Source organism: Dama dama, chromosome 22 (assembly GCF_033118175.1).
Source record: "Dama dama isolate Ldn47 chromosome 22, ASM3311817v1, whole genome shotgun sequence".
NCBI lineage: Eukaryota > Metazoa > Chordata > Mammalia > Artiodactyla > Cervidae > Dama > Dama dama.
This window is the reverse complement of record NC_083702.1, coordinates 9,616,516-9,640,546: the sequence shown is the minus strand read 5'-3', so window position 1 is coordinate 9,640,546 and position 24,031 is coordinate 9,616,516. Positions and strand designations below refer to the sequence as shown.

At 48.0% G+C, this 24,031-nt stretch overlaps 1 protein-coding gene across 3 annotated transcripts; it reads left to right on the top strand.

Moving 5' to 3' along the window:
• The first annotated feature begins 101 nt into the window (after positions 1-101).
• Positions 102-14,711, top strand: LOC133043567 (DNA dC->dU-editing enzyme APOBEC-3B-like). 3 transcript variants are annotated; one of them, XM_061124530.1, is made up of 8 exons: positions 102-315; positions 1,819-1,975; positions 4,862-5,141; positions 5,295-5,409; positions 11,816-11,972; positions 12,885-13,152; positions 13,411-13,526; positions 14,252-14,711. In XM_061124530.1, the coding sequence occupies exons 1-8, from the start codon at positions 251-253 to the stop codon at positions 14,261-14,263; spliced, it is 1,170 nt and encodes a 389-aa protein (XP_060980513.1). In that variant the 5' UTR covers positions 102-250; the 3' UTR covers positions 14,264-14,711. The 3 variants fall into 3 exon arrangements, with proteins under 3 accessions (XP_060980513.1, XP_060980511.1, XP_060980510.1); XM_061124528.1 differs by lacking the exon at positions 14,252-14,711 and adding an exon at positions 13,745-14,245 and having other exon boundaries at positions 12,888-13,152; XM_061124527.1 differs by lacking the exon at positions 14,252-14,711 and adding an exon at positions 13,745-14,245.
• Positions 14,712-24,031: the final 9,320 nt, after the last annotated feature.

Genomic DNA, 24,031 nt, shown 5'->3' with positions numbered 1-24,031 from the left:
TTGCAGTAACGTCAGGTCCTATCCCATGGAGGGGCCTGGCCCCATCAGAGGCTGAACTCAGCCAAGAGGGAGGGCCCAGGGGAAGGTGGGTCTGAGCCTGAGGAAGCAAAGCACCCCGGGGCCCTCCCCCCAAGGGCCCTCCTCCCACCCCCGGTGCCAAAGCAGGAAGGAGGGCGGGCTTCCGCAGAGCCGGCCTGGGAGGTCACTCACAGATAAGGGGTTTTTCTACCCGAGAGTCCTGGGAGAGGAAATGGAGCCCCCACACTCAAGACAAAGCCCAGCCTACCGGGGCTACAACCAGATGCCCTGGATCAGGTACCGCTGCCCGCCCGCTCTGGCCACTGGGCCCCCTCTCCCGAGGTCCCTAGGGCTGTGTCCCGTCCCTCAGCCTCCTTCTCCCTGAAGTCTGCAGCTCTAGCTCCGTTCCTTTTTCCCCCTCTGGCACCTTTTCCGAAAGGCTCCTCTCCCACTTGGAGTCTTTGCCCTGTTCCGGGGAGGGGGCGCCCCCTCTTGCTTCTGAACTGGCCGCTCCCACACCTCCACGCCTCTCTAAGGGTCCTCTGGCCCAGCTCTCAGCCTGAAATGCTGTCGGGCCAGTTCCCTTCCCGCCTGCACCCTCTATGAACACTTAGAATTTGGCCAAAGGATGGCTGAAGCAGCTGGTGGATCGTGTTTACAGCACTCCGATCCATTTTCTCTACTGTTTAGACCACTCTAAGTGTGAGAATACTTCTCTGAGGCAAGTAGAGACATCCCCTCTTCCAAGGATACCTCAGCTCCGAGCAGAAAAATAAATGGTTTTATTTACAACCATTGGTTTAAATAAAACCATTAAATGGTTTGCAACCTGGCCACAACCTAGGTGACCACGCTTCACGTTTATAACTGTACCGAGAGCCTAGAATCGAGGAAAGATAAGGGGAAATGCTCCTGTTTTAAAACTGAGTAGGAAAGAAAGCCACATCCAAGACTTTACACGGCTGCAAGGTCACAGGATGGCACAGCTGGAAATGGCCTGGTCCGGTCAGGGCTCCGGCTCCATCACTCACTGCTGTGTGACTTGGACCGGCTACTTGCCCGCTTTGTGTCCCCGCTTCCTCCTCTATAAAATGGGCTTGGCTCCTGTGGGATTTTGGGGAGGAGTTGATGAGTTCAGATACAGAAATCACTTGAAACAGTAGCCTGAGCCGGTGAATTGAGGTGTTAACCTCACATTAAAAAACTGAAACAACTATTGATACCATGTATAAAATAGGTAACTAGTGAGAACCTACTGCATAGCTCAGGGAACTCTAATCAGTATGCTGTGATGGGATAGGAAATCCAAAAAGAGGGGATGCATGTGTGTGTAGAGCTGATTCACTTTGCCAGACCGTAGAAACTAACACAGTGTTATAAAGTAACTTTACTCCAATAAAAATTAATACAAACAAATGCACAAGTGAAAAGTCAGGAATGAATGGAACTGAGTCAAAGGCTATTATTTTGTAGTGGAGAGGTTTTTATTACTTTTTTATGTTTTACTAACGGCAGGCAGGAAAACTGGAGTGGGGATTAGGGTGCTATAGGAAGGAGCAGAGCCTGGGCCCCAGGGGGAGACGTCACCCACTCTGCTGACCCAGCACCATCTCCTCTTCCCCAGTCTTCCTTCCTGCTTGCAAAGGCTGCAGGAAATCCCCCAGGCCCAGGAGGGTTGCTGGGAAGCAGAGCACCAAGGGCGGCCAGGGCGTTGCGCTCCGGAGACTCCAGGAGGAATGCCGGGGTTGGGGTGGAGGCGGGGAGCTCTCTGCATTTTCTCTTTTCTCTCTTTTGCTTCAGGAACCACGTGTGGAGGTTAGATCCTGATACCTTTTACTTCCAGTTTCACAACCTGCTCTACGCCAACGGGCGGAACTGCTCCTACATCTGCTACCGGGTAGAAAGAAGGAAACACCGCTCATGTGTCGCCTTCGACTGGGGGGTCTTTCATAACCAGGTACGGGCCCCAGGAAACTCTCATTGCATTTATTTGGTGCCTTAGAATTGCAGTGCAGGCAGCACTGTGTCCCGCCAAGGGGGGAAAAAGTCCGGGAGCGGGGAGTGGATGGGCAAACTGCTGAAGTTTTAGGATCCTTGCACAAGATGTTTTCCCAAGTTATGACTGGGGGATATAATTACAACTGCCATTCATTGGGTTTCAGACTGTGTTATGTCAGATATTAGGAAAATTCTTTTTGCAGGGCGTCCAGTTTTCATAAAAAATGCAGTTATAGGGACTTCCCTGGCAGTCCAATGGTTAAGATGCAGTGCTCCCAGTGCAGGGGGCATGGAAAACTAAGATCCCACAAGCAGTTTGGTGGGGCCTAGATAAATAAAAAAATGCAGATATAGCAGTGATGGGGCTTCCTGGATGACTCAAGTGGTAAAGAATCAGCCTGCAGTGCAGAAGACGCAGGACACACGGGTTCGTTCCCTGGGTCGGGAAGATCACCTGGAGAAGGAAATGGCAACCCACTCCAGTATTCTTGCCTGGAAATTCCATGGACAGAGGAGCCTGGTGGGCTACAGTCCACGGGGTCACAAAAAAGTCGGACACAACTTAGTGACTTAACAACAACAAGGACCTGTTTAGGAAGTCTGGTCTATTGTGTTCCAGTGCCTATCAGACCCTAGCAACTGCTCTGCCGGTTAGGGCCTTGCCTGCCACACCCATTCCTCTTCTGTGCCTAGGGCTTGGGATCTCACAGGGGAGACCCACAACCTTCATTCTGCCTGCCCCCCAGCTGCCTCTGAGTGCATGGCCAGATCTCCTGGATGACCACTGCAGCATCAGCAGTGCCTAATAAGTCCACTGCCCTGCGGCTCCTGTGTCAACCTCTCACCACTCCTGCAAAATGTCCCCCACCCATCTGCAGCCTTTTCAGAACCTACCTGAGCAGCTGTCATGGGCTGGGTGGGGTGGGAATGTGTGCTGTAGCAATATTACCCCATCAAAATACAATCCGAGTCACACATGTCATCTGACTTTTTCTACTACCCAGTATTCAAAAAGTTAAGAGAAACCAATGAAATTAATATTGATAAGGTATTGGGCAATGCAGTCATCCCTCTATATGGAGCGGGAGGTTGGTTCCAAGACCCCTGGTAACACCAAAATCTGCAGATACTGAATTCCATATGTAAGATGGCACAGCATTTGCATATAACCCACACACATTTCTCCCATATGCTTTAGATCACCTCTAGTTTACTTGTGATATCTGATACAATGTAAATGCTACATAAACATTTGTAAATACAATGTAGATGTAAGTGAAAGAGGAGAGTGAAAAAGCTGGCTTACAACTCAACTTTCAAAAAACTAAGATCATGGCATCCAGTTCCATCACTTGATGGCAAATAGATGGGGAAAAAGTGGAAACAGTGACAGGTTTTATTTTCCTGGGCTCCCAAACCAGTGTGGATGGTGACTGCAGCCAGGAAATTAAAAGACGCTTGCTGCTTGGAAGAAAGCATATGACAAACCTAGACAGTGTATTAAAAAGCAGACATCACTTTGCTAACAAAGGTCCGTATAGTTAAAGCTATGGTTTTTCCAGTAGTCATGTATGGATATGAGAGCTGGATTATAAAGAAGGCTGAGCACCAAAAATTGATGCTTTGGAATTGTGCTGGAGAAGACTCTTGAGAGTCCCTTGGACAGCAAGGAGATCCAACCAGTCAATCCTAAAAGAAATCAAACCTGAATATTCATTGAAAGGACTGAGGCTGATGCTGAAGCTCCAATACTTTGGCCACTTGATGCAAAGAGCCGACTCACTGGAAAAGACCCTGATGCTGAGAAAGATTGAGGGCAGGAGGAGAAGGGAACTATAGAGGATGAGCTGGTTGGATGACATCACCGACACAATGGACACGAGTCTGAGCAAACTCTGGGAGATGGTGAAGGACAGGGAAGCCTGGAGTGCTGTTGTCCATGGGGTCATAAAGAGTCGGATATAACTTAGCGAATGAACAAGATGTTGTATAAATTGTTGCCAGTCGGGCAAATTCAAGTTTTGCCTTTTGAAACTTTCTGGAATTTCCTTCTTCTGAATAACTTCAATAGGTGGTTGGTTGAATCTGCAGATGAGCAGCCCTCAGATACAGATAATTGACTGTATATCTAAGCTATAGATTTATATGTATTTTCTAATGCATAACTAATATAAAACTCCATGAGATAGTTTGCATTCTTTTTTTGTTCATACTAAGTCACTGAAATAAGATGTGTTTTTTATTTTTAATATTTATTTATTTGGCTATTCCAGGCCTTAGTTGTGGCATGTTCTTTTAGTTGCAGCATACAGGATCTGTTTTAGTTGCGGCCTGTGGGGTCTAGTTCCCTGACCAGGGATCGAACCCTGGTTCTCTGCACTGAGAGCAGAGTCTTAGCCACTGGACAACCAGGGAAGGCCCTGAACTGTGTATTTTCACACCTGCCACACATCTCCCTTCACTCAAGCCACACGTCAGGTGTAGAGGTGTGTGGCTGGTGGGCTCCCCGAGGTGCAGGGCAGTTCTGTGAGCCTCCCAGCAGACAGCATCCAGGGAACCAAGCTGGACCCAAGAGGACCTGGCCCAAAGCTGGCACTCAGGATACTTGTAGAATGAATGCTTAAGAGGATGGATGTTGGAGTGAATGGATGAGTGGATGACTGTGTGAAGGGACATCTAAGGAAAAAAAGAAGGGAGGGGACAGATGGAAAGAAGGGGTAACGAGGAAGCCACCTGCCTCTGAGACACGAGCCCCTGACCCCTCCTCTCCCCCACCATCCGCCCCAGGCACGTGGCCCGCTCTGCCACCAAGAACAACCCCGCTTTCCTCCTCTGTCTCGCCCAGGTCAATGCTGGGACTCGCTGCCACACCGAACTCCACTTCCTGTCTTGGTTCTGCAAAATGAAGCTGCACCCTGACGAGTGTTACCACATCACCTGGTACATGTCGTGGAGCCCCTGCGTGAAGTGCGCGAAGCAGGTGGCTAACTTCCTGGCGAGGTACCGGAATGTGACGCTCAGCATCTTCGCTGCCCGCCTCTACTACTTCCAAGACGTGGCGTACAGGCAGGGGCTGCTTGGGCTGAGCCAGCAGGGGGCCAGGGTGGACATTATGTCCTACCGAGGTGAGAGCAGGGGGAGGCTGGGGGGCTGGGCGAGGGGAGGGATGGGGCGGGGGAGGGGAGCCTGGGGAGCAGGGAGGAAGGCCCAGGGCACCGGGAGAGGGTCAGCAGAGGGCAGGCCCAGCTCTGACAGCTCTGCTTTCCTCTTCATCTCAGAATTCAAATACTGTTGGAAAAAGTTTGTAGACAGTCAGAGGAGGCGCTTCAAGCCTTGGAAGAAACTGAACATAAATTATCAGCAGCTGGTTGCAGAGCTCGACGACATTCTCGGGTGAGGGCTTCCTAGCCTCTCCCTGACCCCGACCCATGGCCTCCCCCTCACCTCTGCCCACCGTCACCTCCCTTCTCAGCCTCCTCTTTTCCCCTGGCCCTGCCGGGCCCCTGCCCTTGAACCATCCTGCCTTTCCTCGGTTCCTCTCTCTTTTCTTCCCCCAGCATCTCCCTCTCCCCCAGCAAGGGGCCCCCCGCCTCCTCCCATCTCGCGCGCTGACCCAACCTTGTTACTGAACTGAACATAAGTGGGTATGAACATGTATACGTGTGAAAATGAGATTTGAAAAAACAACCCTGAAGACTGACCTGACGAATCAGAGAATGAGGATTCCTGATGGGAGTGACTGTATTTATTCGCTAGGGCGTCAGCAGCAAAACTCCGCAGACTGGGTGGCTTAACAAGAGGCATTTATTACTCTTGCTGTCATGGAGGCTAGAAGTCCAAGACCAAGGTGCTGGCAGGCTGGGTTTTCCTGTGGCCTCTTTCCTCGGCTGCAGGTAGCTGCCTTCTCGCTGTGTCCTCAGATGGTCTTTCTTCTGTGCGTGACCCCTGGGGAGCCCCTGGTGTCCCTCTGTGGGTCCCAATCTCCTCTTCTTATAAGGACGTCGGGGCTTCCCAGGTGGCGCTAGTGGTAAAGAACCCACCTGCCAATGCAGGAGACGTTGGATGCAGGTTCAATCCCTGGGTCAGGAAGATCCCCTGGAGAAGGGCATGGCAACCCATTCCAGTGTTCTTGCCTAAAGAATCCTAGGGCCAGAGGAGCCCAGCAGGCTACAGACCATATGGTTGCAAAGAGTCGGACATGACTGAAGCAACTTAGCACACATAAGGACATCAGTCAGATTGGATTAGGAGTCACCCTAAGACTGTGGTCCCCAACCTTTTTGACACCAGGAACCAGTTTCATGGAAGACAATGTTTTTCCACAGACTGGAGGGTTGGGAAGAGGATGGTTTGGGGATGACTCTCATAAAGAGCATACAACCTAGGTTCCTTGATTGCACAGTTCACAGTAGGGTTTGCACTCCTGTATGTGCAAGCTAAGTTGCTTCAGTCATTTCCAACTCTTTGCCATCCCATGAACTGTAGCCCACCGGGCTCCTCTGTCCATGGGATTCTCCAGGCAAGAATACTGGAGTGGATTGCCAAGCCCTCCCGCAGGAGATCTTCCCGACCCAGGGAGTGAACCTGAGTCTCTTCTGGCTGCTGCATTGGCAGGTGGGTTCTTTACCACTGATGCCACCTGGAAAGCCCTATTTATGCTTCTGTGAGAATCTAATGCCGCCCCTGACCTGACGGGAGGCAGAGCTCAGGCAGTAATGTGAACGATGGGAAGTGGCTGTAAATACAGATAAAGCTTTGCTTGCTTGCCCACCGCTCACCTCCTGCTGTGCAGCCCAGTTGCTAACAGACCACAGACAGGTACCAGTCCATGGCCCCGAGGTTCGGGACCCCCGCCCTAAGAGCTTGCTCTTAATTCAATTACTGCCTTCAAGGTCCTATCTCAGTTACGGTCACGTTCTGAGGAAGTGGAGGTGGGAACTTCGGAATATGGATTTGGGGCTCACAGTTCAGCCCCTACAATGGCCAAGGGCATCTTTGAGCTGAGCGGGCGCAGTGGCGGCGGGATCCTGGTCCTGTGGGCCTCTCTCCAGATCATGCCCCCACCCCTTGACCCTGACTCGTTGGCTTCCATTCTAGACCTGGGTGCCCCCACAACCCCACTCTCACCCCACCTTCACTCGACATCGTCACAGCCCGAGCTCACTCTGCTCATTCCTGGTCCTGTCCCCACATTGCTGCCAGTGATGAGGCTCTGAGGATGGTGATGGAGAGTGAGTGGGAGAGGGGGAAAGTTAATGGTTAAGTTTACATTTAAATAAGCCTTTAGGGGAAAAAGTAGGATTGGGCACATGAGGATTGAGATGATGGGAGATTTTCCCAAAAGCAGAACAGAAAGTGGAAGGGCCGCCAGGAGTCAGGTCAGAGACCACAGCTCAGCTGCTCAAGGTAGATCAGAACTCAAGTGTCTGGCCCTGTGATTGCAGAGCCAGCAGCCACGTAAATGCACCGAGGAGGAACTCAGTGGAGATTCCAGAAAGGGTGGTGGGGACTGTGGCGAGGGGTAAAAGGAGTAAGCTCCTGATGAGCTGGGTTTCTGGGTCACCAGAGGTACAGGAAGGACTAGTAAGTGGGAAGCCATCGGTTTGGCATCTGTCATAAAGCCCTCATGGAGAAGGTCGGGGGGTCCCACTCCTCTTGGCGTCTGGCTGTGAATTGTCAGTAGCAGCAAACGCTTGCCCATTCGCTCTCCTCTCCTGTTTGCACTGCTGCCTGGGGGTCCTCAGCAGAGTCCCGGGGGTCCCTGGCTGCTTCAGCTCATCTGCCTTGATGCCTTCCCTGTCGGTGTTTCCTTCAAGGAGGGAGGTACACCTGTGGATGGCACACCTCCTGATTGTCTCCAGCATTAAGAAGGCCACAGTGGCCAGCTCAAAATGTCCCGCTCCCAGCACGCCTGCATCTCGGCCCATCTCAGGCAGCTCACGGGGATCTCTAGGGCCGGGGCTAGAGGATTGCTGTCATCAGGCAAAGGCCAGCAAAGGGTTTCAACCTTCTTGTCCATCCTTCCTGCTTCTCAGGCCAGGGGTGACTTAGTTCACTGAGTCTGACCAACATGTCAGTATGCAGATCTGATCAGTCTTCCCAGAAGGACCCAGATCATTCTAGAATTTTCCATTGGCTTTGACCCTGGGCATTAGGACAAAGGGAGGTAAAGGGGACACCATTCTTACAGATCCTCTAACTTCCTGCCCAAGCTCTTGTTGCCCCCGAGGCCACACCAGGGCCTGTGGGGCAGAAGGGGGTACATGCAGGTTCTGAGAGCAGTGAGATGATAAGCTGGGAAAAATTGACTTAGGAGTCGAATCTGTGTGCAGTCTGGACCGGAGGTGGCCGTGACTGCTCTAAGACCTCCTCCCTAGGTTTCCCCTTTCCCCAGAGCTACTTTTTCTTCTGGAGGTCTTGACATGACAAGGGTAAGCAAGCAGCTTACCCTTTCTTTTGTACCCACCCTCCGCCCACTCCTTTTCACGGAACAATGGGGAAGCAGCGGGAGGGAGCTGGGCCAGGCTGCCTGGACAGCTTTCCAGCTCTTCAGTTTATTTGCTGTGTGACCTCAAGAGAGTGTTTTAGCCTCGCTGTGCTAGGACCTCATCTAAAATGTCAGGATAACGATCCTCCCTGCTCGAGGCTGTTGGGGCGCTAGGGTGACTGATGGTGCACAGATCTGCCCAACACAGGGCTGGAGATGAAGATCTGGAGTGCTGACCCCCAGCCCTCCTTTTCCATCCTTCCCAGAGTCTTGCCAGGATACTGAATGACGACAAAGTACCAAGCCGGGGTGGGGTGGAGAGAGCACCAGCCTGCCCCTCCCCCAGTGGGAGCAGCCTATGTCCTGCTCTCTACAGCCAGGGTCTGGCCCATCCCCCTCGCTGGCATCTTCACTTTCTGTTTCCCCTCTGCAGTACTGTCGGTCCTGCCCATCCATCAGAGGTTGAGCTCTGCCAAGAGGGAGGGCCCCAGAGAAGGTGGGTCTGAGCCCAAGGAAGCAAAGCACCCCGGGGCCCTCCCACCCCTGGTGCCAAAACAGGAAGGGGGCGGGGCCTTGGCTGAGCTGGCTGGGAGGTTGCTTTCAGATCAGGGGCTGTCCTAAAAGCAAGGGTCCTGGGAGAGGAAACGGAGGCAGAGTGTCTATGACAGAGGGCTGGGCTGGGTCAGGCCTTCCTGGGCAAGGAGATTGCGTTTGGACTCCCGGGACCAGGTAAGTCAAGAGCCCAGGAGGAGGAAGAGGATGGAGAAAAAGAAAACCAGCCTAGGACCTCCCGCCTGGGCTTCCCCAGGCCAGAAGGGCATCTGCCACTTGGAAAGCTGTGGGGGAACATTCTCAGATAAGGGACTCTCCCAAGGCCAAGGGCAGCCTGCTGAGAGGAAGGTGGAGCCAGAGAGCCCAGTGCCAGGGCAAGCCGAGATGAGTCTGCCAAGGGGGCTGGAGCAAGGCTGCAGGGACCAGGTGTCGATGCCAGTTCTCCTCTCAGCCTCGGGCTCTGCCACCATCCACTCCCAGCCCTGGGTTCTCTCTCTGGCTCCTTCCCTGCAGGACTCCACTTCTGTTCCTCCTCTTGCCTCAGGCCTCCCAGCCCCGCCTCTGCCACAGCCTGTCTGTCTGTACCCCTGGCCATCTGTCTGTCTGCCCCTGGCCATATTCCATAGACATGGCCCCCAAGTCTTTCTGAAGCTTTCTGTGCACCCTCAATCCTAGACGTTAGGTTCAAGGATGATTGAAACAATGTCTGGAGTCAGCTACAAAAGCATTTTTGTAAAACTTTATTTTAAAGGCACAATTTTGCAAAAGAATACTCTCATTTCTGCTCTGTGGGGGGAATACTCTCCAAGATAAGAAGATAGCTCATTTCCCATGAAGACACTATCAAGTGTGAAAAATTCAATTGGTCTTTAAATACTTCTTAAAGGTTGTTTCTGTCACACCTACAGTTTTAGCTATTCAAGGTCAAGGTGCAACATATGTGCTATGAAGATAAGTCCTCTTGTCTGAAATGTGAAGGGTCTCAGCCTTGAGTTGTCTGTGTGTCCCCAGGACTGGGGAGTTTCCCAGAACATGGGGGACTTCAGGGCTAAAATCAGGAAGACTCCGGGCAGATGGGGCAGTGGTTGTCTTAGATGTGCTGCAAATGGGATTTCCCTTCTGATCTGGCAACCTGTTCCCCTCCCCGGGAGTATGAACTTCAGGGGAGGTCAGTGGCTGGTAACGAAAGGTCGCAGTCAGAGATGGTCTCTTTAGTAGTTGTTCTCCAAATCCACCTAAAGTTTTCCTGATTAACATGAGGGATGTTAGGTTTCCATTGATGAGATAGGTTTCCACTGGTGAAATCTGTGGCTTTGCTAATTAGCATAACAGATACCAGAAATGGTTTTTCATTGGTGGAACTGGTGGTATTTCAGTGAGTCAGCTGGAAATATGGTGAAGCTTTTCCGGCCTTGTAGGCACAGATTGTTGCAACCCGGGGTCTGGGCTGTGAGGGCACGCTTGGTTTGGTTCCTGAGTCCAGATGCCTGTTCTGATGCTCTGAGATCACCTGTGTCTGATGCAATGATAGGCCAAGTGACATTACCTTGGGTGGAGGGTCCAAAAGGACCACTGGGTCTGAGGCCATCAAGCCTCCCAAGCTTGTTCAGACTGGCATCTGCTTGGTCTTGAGTGTGCACGTGCAGTTGGGCTCCAGCCAGAGCATGCCTTCACGCACCTCCCTGGGGTCTGGCAGGAAGGCTCCCGGTTGTGTCCACCTACTTCAATCTGTGCAGAGCTAGCAGCATTTATTGAAAAGAAATGGGATTTATTGAAATTCCTTGGACAGAGGAGCCTGGCAGGCTACAGTCCATGGGGTCACAAAGAATCAGATACGACTTAGTAGCTAAACAACTATGAAGCCCTGGGGGTGTCTGGTCTACAACCCAACTGCTCTGGCCTCAGGGGCCCTGATTGGATTCTGATCAAGATATAGATGCTTGAGGAGTGTGGGATTAATGGATGAGAGAGTGAGTGAAGGAATACATAATGAAGGAAAGAAGGAGGTTCTTTCCTTGTGCTGTAGGCAAGCTCACATACTAGAACCTGGTGGTTCTGCATTCCCACATGGGCTGGGCCACTTTGCAATGTATTACATGAAAGAAAGCAAGATACAAAACGAAATACTTTACAGAGTACAAGCATAATGGGTGGGGGGAAAAAAGCTAAGTGAGTGCTTTTGCCAAAAGTGTCTGTTACAACACACCCTTGGTGACAGCAGTTTTTCCTGGTCATGTGCCTCTGTGCTCTTTCTACAGACAAAAGCGTGATACACATAGCTCAGCCAGGAGCACAAAGAGTTAAAGGAAAAAATGCCAGCTTCCATCCCCCAACTCCCCAAAGGGAAGGGGTTCTGAATGCGATTGAGGTGCTTGTGGTACCTACACAGAGGGCTCTGGGGCTCAGGACAAAGATGTGAGAGCCGAGGAAGGACATGCCATGTTCAATTCTCGGGGCAGCCCGCCCCATCCCAGCCCAGGCATCCTGCCTGCAGAGTCCTCTAGTGTGGGCTGGAGTGGGGCGGGGGGTCTCTTTCAGGCCAGAGGTGGGAGGTGGTCTCTGAGATGGGAGAACTCACATTCTTCCGTCTCCCTCCCTGGTCCCCTTGGTCAGCCAAGAAGGAAGAGACCCTCCCATACCTCCCCTTAAGGGCCCAGGCGAGCCCAAGGAATTGGGTTCAGAATGAGGTTCAGAGCCTAGGGTGACGCCAGAGAAAGAATGCTCTCTGCATCTTGGGTTTTCTCCTTCCTTATTGCACAGAAACACAATGAATCTGCTAAGAGAAACTCTGTTCAAGCATCAGTTTGGCAACCAGCCCCGGGTCCCACCACCTCACTATCGGAGGAAAACCTACCTGTGTTACCAGCTGAAGCAGCTTGACGACTCAACGCTTGACAGAGGCTGCTTCCGAAACAAGGTGCCAAATGGGTCCTCCAGGTACAGGGCAGGCAGGGGCTAACCCCATTCATGCAGGGAAAATCCCGAGGCTTAGCAGAGTCTGAGTTAACCCAGCTTCCTGGGAACTCTCCTCCTTCTTCCCCATCCCCAGGCCACCACAGAAGCCCTTCCCTCCGGCACAATGTCTTCCTGCTCCTCTTTGAGAAGTTCATGTTTTCTCATCTTCCAGGTCTCAGCTCAGTCATCACTCCAGGAAGCCAACCACTCTTCCAAGGACTGAGCACCTAACCTCACCTGCAAGATCTCCATCACATTTCTGTCTTTCTGCTCATCTTTCTACCTGTCTGTTCTTCCTCTCTCCCTCCCTGACCTGCTCCTTGGTATCCTCAGGTTCAAACATCTCCAGACAACCTCCTGATTGTGTCCAAATACCAGGTCACACTCTACCTGGTGGCTCAGTGGTAAAGAATCCGCCTGCCAATACTGGAGACGTGGGTTTGATCCCTGGGTCAGGGAGATCCCCTGGAGAAGAGAATGGCAACCCACTCCAATATCCTTGCCTGGGAAATCCCATGGACAGAGGCGACTTGTGGGCTACAGTCCATGGGGTTGCAAAGAGTTAGACACGACTTAGTGACTAAATAACCACGAAGCCCTGGGGCTGTCTGGTCTACAACCCGTCTCCTCTGGTCACAAGGACCCTGATCAGATTCCGATCAAGATACAGATGTGTGGAATTAATGGATGAGTGAGTGAGTGAAGGAATCCATAATGAATGAAAGGAGGTTCTTTCCTTGTGCTATAGGCAAGCGCACATACTGGAAAGTTCACAGGATAGAGCCCCTCATCCCCAACTTCACCCTCCATGTGTGACCTCTGGCCTCTGCCTTCTAACCAGCCCTTCCTGCTGTCTGTCTGGAACCCTCTCCAGAAGCAGCGGCATGCAGAAATTCGCTTTATTGACAAGATCAACTCACTGAATCTGGACCCGAGGCAGAGCTACAAAATCATCTGCTATATCACATGGAGCCCTTGCCCGCGATGTGCCAGTGAGCTGGTCGATTTCATCATGGGAAACGACCACCTGAACCTGCAGATCTTTGCCTCCCGCCTGTACTTTCACTGGAAAAAGCCGTTCCAGAGGGGGCTGCAGCAACTGCAGGAAGCCGGGATCTCAGTGGCTGTCATGACCCACACAGGTAGGAAGAGAGACAGAGCTGTTGGTGGCCTGGAGGGTCTGCAAGTTCCAAGAGGGAAAGCCACTGAGTGGGAGAGGGGAAGAGGGGAGGCTGGGCAGGAAGGATGGAGGCCCAGCTGAGACACAAGGTGTGATACCACCTGGAAGGGGAAATTCCAGGGAGAGGAAGAGAAAAAAGGGGGAAGGAAGGAGGGAACCTGGGTTGCTTGCTGCTCCCCCGCCCTCAGGGCCTGACTCCATTTCTCTCTCTCATCTCAAGAGTTTGAAGACTGCTGGGAACAGTTTGTGGACAACCAGTCAAGGCCCTTCCAGCCCTGGGAGAAGCTGCAGCAATACAGTGCGAGCATAACACGAAGGCTCCAGAGGATCCTGACGGTGAGAAGCTGGCCCCGAGGCAGGTCCCTGGCCTCTCCCCCACTCCCTTCCCAGCTTCAGCCTCCCCCCTTCTGTCATCTGTCATCTCCTTGCTGTCTCCCACTCCCCACTCCTTTCTCTTCTCTCATGACACCTCCTTTTGGGCCCCTCTCCCAGGCGTTGGCAGTTCCTTCCATCTCTCCCTTGATAGACCCTTTTTGTTTGTTTGTTTGCTTCAGATCTTCTTTGTGGCTTCCCTGGTGGCTCAGATGATAAAGAATCTGCTTGCAACGCAGGAGATCTGGATTTGATCCCTGGATCAGGAAGATCCCCTGGAGAAGGGAATGTCTAGCCACTCCCACGTTCTTGCCTGGAGAAGTCCATGGACAGAGGAGCCTGGTGGGCTACTGTGGACTATAGTCCATGGGGCTGCAAAGAGTCAGACATGACTGAGTGACTGACACTTCTTTGTGGCACGCAGCCTCTTAGATGCCCTGCAGCATGTGGGATATTAGTTCCTCTACCAGGATTCGAACTCGAGTCCCCTACATTGGAAGGCAGACTCTTTATCACTGGACCACCAGGGAAGTCCCTTAATAAATTCTCGTTAGCTCTCTGTTTCTCTCCAGGCCTCCATGGTACACCGTGACTCGGTTCCAGTCCCTGCATTTTCAGTATCACCTCTCCTCCCCTACCTCCCTCACAGTTTCCTGACAATCAAAGCTTTCTCATTCCTCTCTCAACAGGCCCCAACTTAGAAAAGATCTTCAGAGGCTTGAGCATCAGACTTTCATCCCCTTTGTTATTAAGAAGTGACTCAAGATGACAGTTTCTGGGGCATCTTAATGCTTCATAAACTGCTGACTCTCAGGATCGAGTAACAAGCTCCATGGGCATGCCTGACCCTCGCCCGAGCCCAGGGACCTTTCTTCTGTTTTCTAAGTGGGAAAATATTTTTAATTGAAAAAAAAATAAAGACAATTTGAAAGTCTGTAAAACTTGGGTTACTTTCTAAAAGGGTTAGGTTAGGATTTGTCTTCTCTTCATTAAAAGATGAGTACAAAGAACTTTAGTGTTACAGCACTAAGGAAAAATTTGCTTTAGAATTCCTAGTAGAGTGAAATAGTGGGATTATTTTGTGGTTCAACTATGCTCTATTCCTTCTCTGTATCTAACAGTTGTCTAAATAAATAAGATAAGGACTTCCCTCGTGGTTCAGTGGCTAAGACTCCTTGCTCCAATGCAAGGGACCAGGGTTTGAGCCCTGATCAGGGGACGACAAGATCCCACATGCCACAACTAAAGATCCTGCAAACCAAAACCAAAAGACCCCACAGGTTACAACTACGACCTGGCACAGCCAAGTAAAATAATAAATCAAATATTTTTAATAGGTAAAGTAAAACTTTATCGCATGAAGTTGACCACAGACTTGACTGGGGAAAGAACACACTTGAAACTGTGTTTTCCAGTGTTCTTGGTTGAAGCAACAGGCATCCCTGGCTAATTGAAACAAAAAATGATGTTGGATGGTTCATGGAATCTCTAGGAAAGACAAGGAACTGGATTTGGAGGCTTCACTGCCAGGAAGCCTCCAGACTATGCTGCTAGCTGCTCTAGTGACCAGGACTGCTGGTGACAGCTTCACCCACAGCAGCTGGATACTAACAAAGAACCCCTGCTTCGACTGCCCCAATGCCAATAGTCCCATCAGGATGGAGGAAAGGGGACAGGAAACAGTTACAATAAATAATGAACAAGCATAAGATGAGAAGAGTAAAATCTAACGTATCACACTGAATATGAACAGAGGGGTTCCCCTGGTGACTCAGATGCTCAAGAATCTGACCATAATGCGGGAAGCTTGGGTTCAATTCCTGGGTTGGGAAGATCCCCTGAAGAAGGGAATGGCAACCTGCTTCCAGTATTCTTGCCTGGAAAATTCCATGGGCAGAGGAGACTGGTGGACTACTGTCCATGGGGTCCCAAGGAATCGGACATGATTGAGTGACTAACACAACACAAAATGTGAACAGAATAAATACTCCCATGCTGCTTACAAAAAAAAATACTCTCTGTCGTCCCTTTCTCCTCCTGCCCTCAATCTTTCCCAGCATCAGGGTCTTTTCAAATGAGTCAGCTCTCCAAATCAGGTGGCCAAAGGATTGGAGTTTCAGCTTCAATCAGTGTCTTACAGTTTTCCAAGTATATGTCTTTTGCCTCCTTAGGTAGATTCATTCCTAAGTATTTTATTCTTTTTGATGTGATGGTAAATGGGATTGTTTCCTCAATTTCTGTTTCTTTTTTTTTTTTTTTAATTATTTATTTGGCTGCATTGAGTCTTAGTTGCACCACGTGGGATCTTTAGTTGCAGCTTGTGGGAACCAGTTCCCTGACCAGGGACCAAGACCCGGGCCTTGGTCCCCTGCATTGGAAAATTCTGAAAGGTCTGAGAATACCAGACCATTTGACCTGTCTCTTGAGAAACCTTTATGCAGGTCAGGAAGCAACAGTTAGAACTGGACATGGAACAACCGACTGGTTTCAAATAGGAAAAAGAGTACGTCAAGGCTGCATATTGTCACCCTTCTTATTTAACTTCTATGCAGAGGACATCATGAGAAACGCTGGGCTGGAAGAAGCACAAGCTGGAATCGAGATTGCCAGGAGAAATATCAATAACCTCAGATATGCAGATGACACCACCCTTAATGGCAGAAAGTGAAGAACTAAAGAGCCTCTTGATGAAAGTGAAAGAGGAGAGTGAAAAAGTTGGCTTAAAGCTCAACATTCAGAAAACTAAGATCATGACATCCGGTCCCATCACTTCATGGCAAATAGATGGGGAAACAATGGAAACAGTGGCTGACTTTATTTTTTTGGGCTCCAAAATCACTGCAGATGGTGATTGCAGCCATGAAATTAAAAGACGCTTACTCCTTGGAAGGAAAGTTATGACCAACCTAGACATTAAAAAGCAGAAACATTACTTTGTCAACAAAGGTCCATCTAGTCAATGTTATGGTTTTTCCAGTGGTCATGTATGGATGTGAGAGTTGGTCTATAAAGAAAGCTGAGCACCGAAGAATTGATGCTTTTGAACTGTGGTGTTGGAGAAGACTCTTGACAGTCCCTTGGACTGTAAGGAGATCCAGTCCATACTAAAGGAGATCAGTCCTGGGTGTTCATTGGAAGGACTGATGTTGAAGCTGAAACTCCAATACTTTGGCCACCCGATGAGAAGCGCTGACTCATATGAAAAGACCCTGATGCTGGGAGAGATTGAGGGCAGGAGGAGAAGGGGATGACAGCGGATGAGATGGTTGGATGGCATCACCAACTCAATGGGCATGAGTTTGAGTAAACTCCGGGAGTTGGTGATGGACAGGGAGGCCTGGCATGCTGTGGTTAATGGGGTCTCAAAAGAGTTGGAGACAACTGAGAGACTGAACTGAACTGAACTGAACTGAGATGAGATGAGTGCAATTGTGCCGTAGTTTGAACATTCTTTGGCATTGCCTTTCTTAGGGATTGGAATGAAAACCAACCTTTTCCAGTCCTGTGGCCACTGCGGAGTTTTCCAAATTTGCTGGCATATTGAGTGCAACACTTTCACAGCATCATCTTTTAGGATTTGAAATAGCTCAACTGGAATTCCATCACCTCCACTAGCTTAGGCCCACTTGACTTCACATTCCAGGATGTCTGACTCTAGGTCAGTGATCACACCATTGTGATTATCTGGGTCATGAAGGTCTTTTTTGTACTGTTCTTCAGTCTATTCTTGCCACCTTTCTTAATATCTTCTGCTTCTGTTAGGTCCCTACCATTTCTGTCCTTTATTGAACCCATCTTTGCATGAAATGTTCCCTTGGTATCTCTAATTTTCTTGAAGAGATCTCTATTCTTTCCCATTCTATTGTTTTCCTCTATTTCTTTGCATTGATAGCTGAGGAAGGCTTTCTTATCTCTCCTTGCTATTCTTTGGAATTCTGCATTGAAATGGGTATATCTTTCCTTTTCTCCTTTGCTTTTTACTTCTCTTCTTTTCACAGCTATTTGTAAGGCCTCCTCAGATGGCCATTTTGCTTTTTTGCATTTCTTTTTCTTGGGGATGGTCTTGATCCCTGTCTCCTGTACAATGTCATGAACCTCCGTCCATTGTTCATCAGGCACTCTATCAGATTTAGTCTCTTAAATCTATTTTTCACTTCCACTGTATAATCACGAGGGATTTGATTTAAGTCATACCTGAACGGTCTGGTGGTTTTCCCTACTTTCTTCAGTTTAAGTCTGAATTTGGCAATAAGGAGTTCGTGATCTGAGCCACAATCAGCTCCCAGTCTTGTTTTTGCTGACTGTATAGAGCTTCTCCATCTTTGGCTGCAAAGAACAAAATCAATCTGATTTCAGTGTTGACCATGTGGTGATATCCATGTGTAAAGTCTTCTCTTGTGTGGTTGGAAGAGGGTGACCAGTGCGTCCTCTTGGCAAAACTCTATTAGCCTTTGCCCTGCTTCATTCTGTACTCCAAGGCCAAATTTGCCTGTTACTCCAGGTATTTCTTGACCTCCTACTTTTGCATTCCAGTCCCCTATACCAAAAAGGACATCTTTTTTGGGTGTTAATTCTAGAAGGTCTTATAGGTCTTCATAGAACCTTTCAACTTCAGCTTCTTCAGCATTACTGGTCAGGGCATAGACTAGGATTACTGTGATATTGAATGGTTTGCCTTGGAAATGAACAGAGATCATTCTGTTGTTTTTGAGATTGCATCCAAGTACAGCATTTCAGACTCTTGTTGACTATGATGCCTACTCCATCTCTTCTAAGGCATTCTTACCCACAGCAGTAGATATAATTGTCATCTGAGTTAAATTCACCCATTCCAGTCCATTTTAATTCGCTGATTCCTAAAATGTCAAAGTTCACTCTTGCCATCTCCTGTTTGACCACTTCCAATTTGCGTTGATTCATGGACCTAACATTCCAGGTTCCTATGCATTATTGCTCTTTATAGCATTGGACCTTGCTTCTATTACCAGTCACATCCACAACGGGGTGTTGTTTTTGCTTTGGCTCCATCCCTTCATTCTTTCTGGAGTTATTTCTCCACTGATCTCCAGTAGTATATAGGGCACCTACCGACCTGGGGAGTTCATCTTTCAGTGTCCTATCCTTTTGCCTGTTCATACTGTCCATGGGGTTCTTAAGGTAAGAATACTGAAGTGGTTTGCCATTCCCTTCTCCAGTGGACCACATTCTGTCAGACCTCTCCACCATGACCTGTCCATCTTGGGTGGCCCCACACGGCATGGCTCATAGTTTCATTGAGTTAGACAAGGCTATGGTCCATGTGATTAGATTGGTTAGTTTTCTGTGATTGTGTTTTTCAGTCTGTCTGCCCTCTGATGGAGAAGAATAAGAGGCTTACGGAAGCTTCCAGATGGGAGAGACTGACTGAGGGGGAAACATCTGGAAGTTCATGGTTCTCATACTGTTGAACAGATTTAGGCCAACCGTGATCCATTCCCTGGGGTATAAACATTGCCACTCCAACTCAACTAGGGTTTACAATTATTTTTCCTTTATGTAGTTGGCTGCTATGTTATTTGGTACATACAAGTTTATAATTGTTACATTTTATTCTTTAATTTTTCCTTTGTTACTGTATTTAGTTCCTCTTTAACCAGCTGAGCCTTATACTCCACCTAGTGTAATAGTGCCACTCTTGCTTTCCTTTAAAATTTAGTTTGGGACTTCCCTAGAGGTCCAGAGGTTAAGAATCCACCTGCCAATGTAGGCGACACAGGTTTGATCCCTGGTCCAGGAAGATCCCACTTGCCTCGGAGCAACTTAGCCTGTGAGCTGCAATTAATAAAGCCTGTGCAACTATGTCTGTGCTCCGAAACAGAAGAAATCACTGCAAAGAGAAACCTGTGTGCCACAATGAAGAGTAGCATCCACTTGCTGCAACTACTAAAGAAAGCCCACCGGCAGCAATGAAGACCCAATGCAGCCAACAATTACTCCGGGAGTTGGTGATGGACAGGGAGGCCTGGCGTGCTGCAGTCCATGGGGTCGCAAAGAGTCGGAGACGACTGAGTGACTGAACTGAACTGAACTGAAGACACTGACGAAAGAAGCTGAAGATGACACAGATGGAAAGACATACAGTGTCCTTGGTAATGTTGTTAAAAATGACCACACTCCTGGAGAAGGAAATGGCAACCCACTCCAGTATTTTTGCCTGGAAAAGTCCATGGACAGAGGAGCCTGGCGGGCTGCAGTCCATGGGATTACATGACTGAGCATGTGTGCACGAGGGTGGAGGGAAATGGGTTGGTAGCAATAAAGTGGTAGAACTAAAAATAAATAAATAAAATGACCACACTACTCAAGGCAATCTACAGATTCAATGCAATCACTATCTAAATACCATGGGCATTTTTTTTTTTACAGAAATACAATGAATAATTTTAAAATTTGTGTGGAAATACAAAAGACTCCGAATAGCCCAAACAAGAGTCTGCCTTCGAATGCAGGGTTCAATCCTTGGTCAGGGAACTAAGATCCTACATGCCTTGGGGCAACTAAGCCAGCACGGCAACTTGAGAAGTCAGTGAGTCTGCATTCGCTGCAGCCTATGCTCCACAACGAGAGAAGGCCTTGCACTGCAACAAGAGAAGCCTGGGTACCACAACAAAAACCCAGTATAGCCAAAATTTAGAGAAAAAAGACAGAGAGACAGAAAGCTTTTAATAATAAATGTGAAATATGTATGCACCAAGCTGAGCAGTATCCGCCCAAATTAATACTCTTCCCAGGACCTCAGAATGTTGTCCTTGTTTGGAAATAGAGTCATTGCAGAGATAATTATGTACGGACAGATAACACTGAAGCAGGGTAGACCCTTCGTCTAACACGACTGGTAATCCTTTAAGAAGAGGAAAGACACAGACTTGCAAGGAGAATTTCATGTGCGGACAGAGGTGGAGGCTGGAGTAATGATCTACAAGCCCAGGAATGCCAAGGGGTATCAGCACACCATGAGGGAAAGGCCCTACCTGGAGAAGACGTGGGAAGGAGTCTTCCCTAGCATCTTCATTGGATTCTTTACCACTGCGCCACCTGGGAAGCCCAGTCACTAGTTTATCAGACCACTGTTTGTAGATACTTACATCGGATTGGTTTCCAAGGCTGCCAAAATAAAGTAACACCAATGGGGTGACTTTGAGCTACAGAAATGTATCCTCTTACACTTCTGGAGAGCGGAAGTCTGGAATCAAGGTGTGGGCACAAATTAGTGATAACTAATTTAAAAATATTTGTGTGTGTCTGGTATGGGGGATACTATTCACAACTGTAATAAAATTTATGAAGTGCCTAGGATGAGTCCGAAGATGAAATATGTGGTGGTTTAGTTGCTAAGTCGGGTCTGACTCTAGTGACTCCATGGACTGTAACCCACCAGGCTCCTCTGTCCATGAGATTTCCCAGGCAAGAAGACTGGAGTGGGTTGCCATTTCCTAATCCAGGGGATCTTCCCGACCCAGGGATGGAACCCTTGTCTTCGGCATTGAAACTGGATTCTTTACTGCTGAGCCATCAGGGAAGCCCAAGAAGAAATATGTACACTTGATGAACAGAATTGCAAAAATATAATAAAAGACATAAAACAGAGCTACATGAAGTGAAGAAACATTTAATGTTCCCAGAGAAAATATTTTACTTTTCCTCTCTTCTATAAATTCAAAAGAGTATTAACAAAGATTTCATTTGAAATTCTTATATAATTTGACAAATCCAATTCTAAACTCAATATAGAAAGAGAAAAATCTGCAAGAATAGCCAAAATAATTCTGAAAAAGAATAGCAGTGTTGTGGAAAGGGGAATTGCTTTGTCAGATATTTAAAAACTTTGAACATATTAAATGTCAAACATACCCTAAAGTATAGTAGCCAACTAGGTTCAAACTGGCCAAAACTGAGAAATTTTGAGTTTTCAAGCAAGTCGTGATAATAATGGATGACAGTCATTGAATAAAATAGGGAACGATGAATCCATACTAATATAAATAAATATTAATAACTACATTGAATGTGTGAGGAGGAATTGGATTTTATATATTTTCAAATTATAGGCAGACTTCATTTAATCGAGTTCCACTTTTTTGTGTTTCACAGGCACTGCATTTTTCACAAACTGAAGGTTTGTAGTAACCTGCTTGGAGCAAGTCTACTAGCAGTGTTTTTCTTACAATATCTGCTCAATTCGTGTCTCTGTGTCACATGTTAGCAATACTTTCAACATTTCAAAGGTTTTCATTATTATTTTGTTTGTTATGGTGATTTGTGATCTTTTTTCTTATTATTTTTAAAATCTATTTTTAATTGGAGGATAACTGCTTTACCAAGTTGTATTGGTTTCTGATCAGCGATCTTTGACATTACCATTTTAATTTGCTTTTCTTGTTTTGTATTTTTAAGCTAAAATATGTACATAAAAAAATTTTTTTTTTTTTGGCAGCACCATGCAGCATGCAGGAGCTTAGCTCCTAGCCCCCTGCAAGTGGAAGTGCAGTCTTAGCCACTTGACTGCCAGGGAATTCCCAAGTTATGTACATTCTTAAAAAACGTAATGTTATCTCACACTTAGTAGCCTACAGGATAGTGTAAACAAAACCCTTATATGTGCTAGGAATCCCATATATTCTTGCGACTTGCTTTATTTCAGTATTCATTTTATTGTGGTAGCCTGAAACCAAATCTGTAATATCTCCAAGGCATGCGTGAACCTTTTCCAGAAATGGTTATTAATTTCAAAGCAAAAGAAGTAACTTCACAGTGGAGAAGCCTGGCAGGCACCTTCTTAATCAAATAAACTGGACAACATGAGGAATGGCACCCGGACGAGGTACCATGACAACACAGCATCACTTTTGTGATGTTCCTGCTGGAGATCCAAGACCTGAACCTAATCACAAATGATGAAATAAAATTTATATAATAGGGTGGGACAAGAAAAATTAAACATAAAATTTTCTCTGTGTGCGTGTGCTTGTTTGGGCCTCCACCTTCCCTCCCTAACTTGCAATATGCATCTGCACTACGCATTAACCAGAGTTTCTCAAAGAAAGGAGTGCCTGCTCAAGCATAAAGATGGACTTTTTCCCTTTCTTCAGACGCTGGCAATGTAACTTCTTAAAGAACAGCAGTGTTTCCCGGCTCTGCAGGGGGTCATGGTGACTCACTGCTCACTTTGATCAGGCTTACCTGGACTATGTATCCTCGGTGAACTTTATGTGAAATAGCAGGGTGTCACTTTGACGTAGGATCCTTTGTCTTAAAAAATGTAAACAACTCTGCCTTGACTTCTAATTAATAGGCAGAACAATTCTAAGAGCTTTCTGAGACTCTGCTCCCCAGGTTAAAATCCTCAGTTTGGCTCAATTAAAATTCCCCCCTTTTCGTCTTAACTTGAGGGTTAACTGAATTTTCGTAGACATGTGTGAAAGTTGCTCAGTCATATCTGACTCTTTGTGACATCGTGGACCATACAGTCCATGGGATTCTCCAGGCCAGAATACTGGAGTGGGTAGCCTTTCCCTTCTCCAGGGGATCTTCCCAACTCAGGGATCAAACCCAGGTCTCCCGCATTGCAGGTGAATTCTTTACCAGCTGAGCCACAAGGGAAGCCCAGAGGAAACATCAGATGAGCCCAAATTCGGGGACACACTTCAGAACGCTCACTTACCTGTCATAGGTCATACAGCATCCCTTGCTGTGGGCAGCTGGGGAGGGGAACTGGGGAAACGAACCTTTTGTTGGATAATTGCCATTTCCTCTCATCCAAAATGATGAAGGTTCTGTTAGCAGGAAGATGAATTGGGTGTCTGGAGGCAACTGTTATGAACTGATTTATGCCCCCCCCTTAATATTCACATTGGAACTGCTATATTTAAAATGGATAACCAACAAGGACCTGTTGTATACCACATGGAACTCTGCTCAATGTCATGTGGCAGCCTGGATGGGAGGGGAGTTGGGAGAGAATGGATACATGTATATGTATGGACCAGAGATCAAATTGCCAACATCCGTTGGATCATCAAAAAAACAAGAGAGTTCCAGAAAAACATCTACTTCTGCTTTATTGACTATGCCAAAGCCTTTGACTGTGTGGATCACAACAAACTGTGGGAAATTCTGAAAGAGATTGGAATACTAGACCATCTTACCTGCCTCCTGAGAAATCTGTATGCAGGTCAAGAAGCAACAGTTAGAACTGAACATGGAACAACAGACTGGTTCCAAATAGGGAAAGGAGTATGTCAAGGTTGTATATTGTCACCCTGCTTATTTAACTTATACGAAGAGTTCAGTTCAGTTGAGTTGCTCAGTCGTGTCCGACTCTTTGCAACCCTATGAGCCGCAGCACGCCAGGCCTCCCTGTCCATCACCAACTCCCGGAGTCCACCCAAACCCATGTCCATTGTGTCGGTGATGCAGTCCAGCCATCTCAT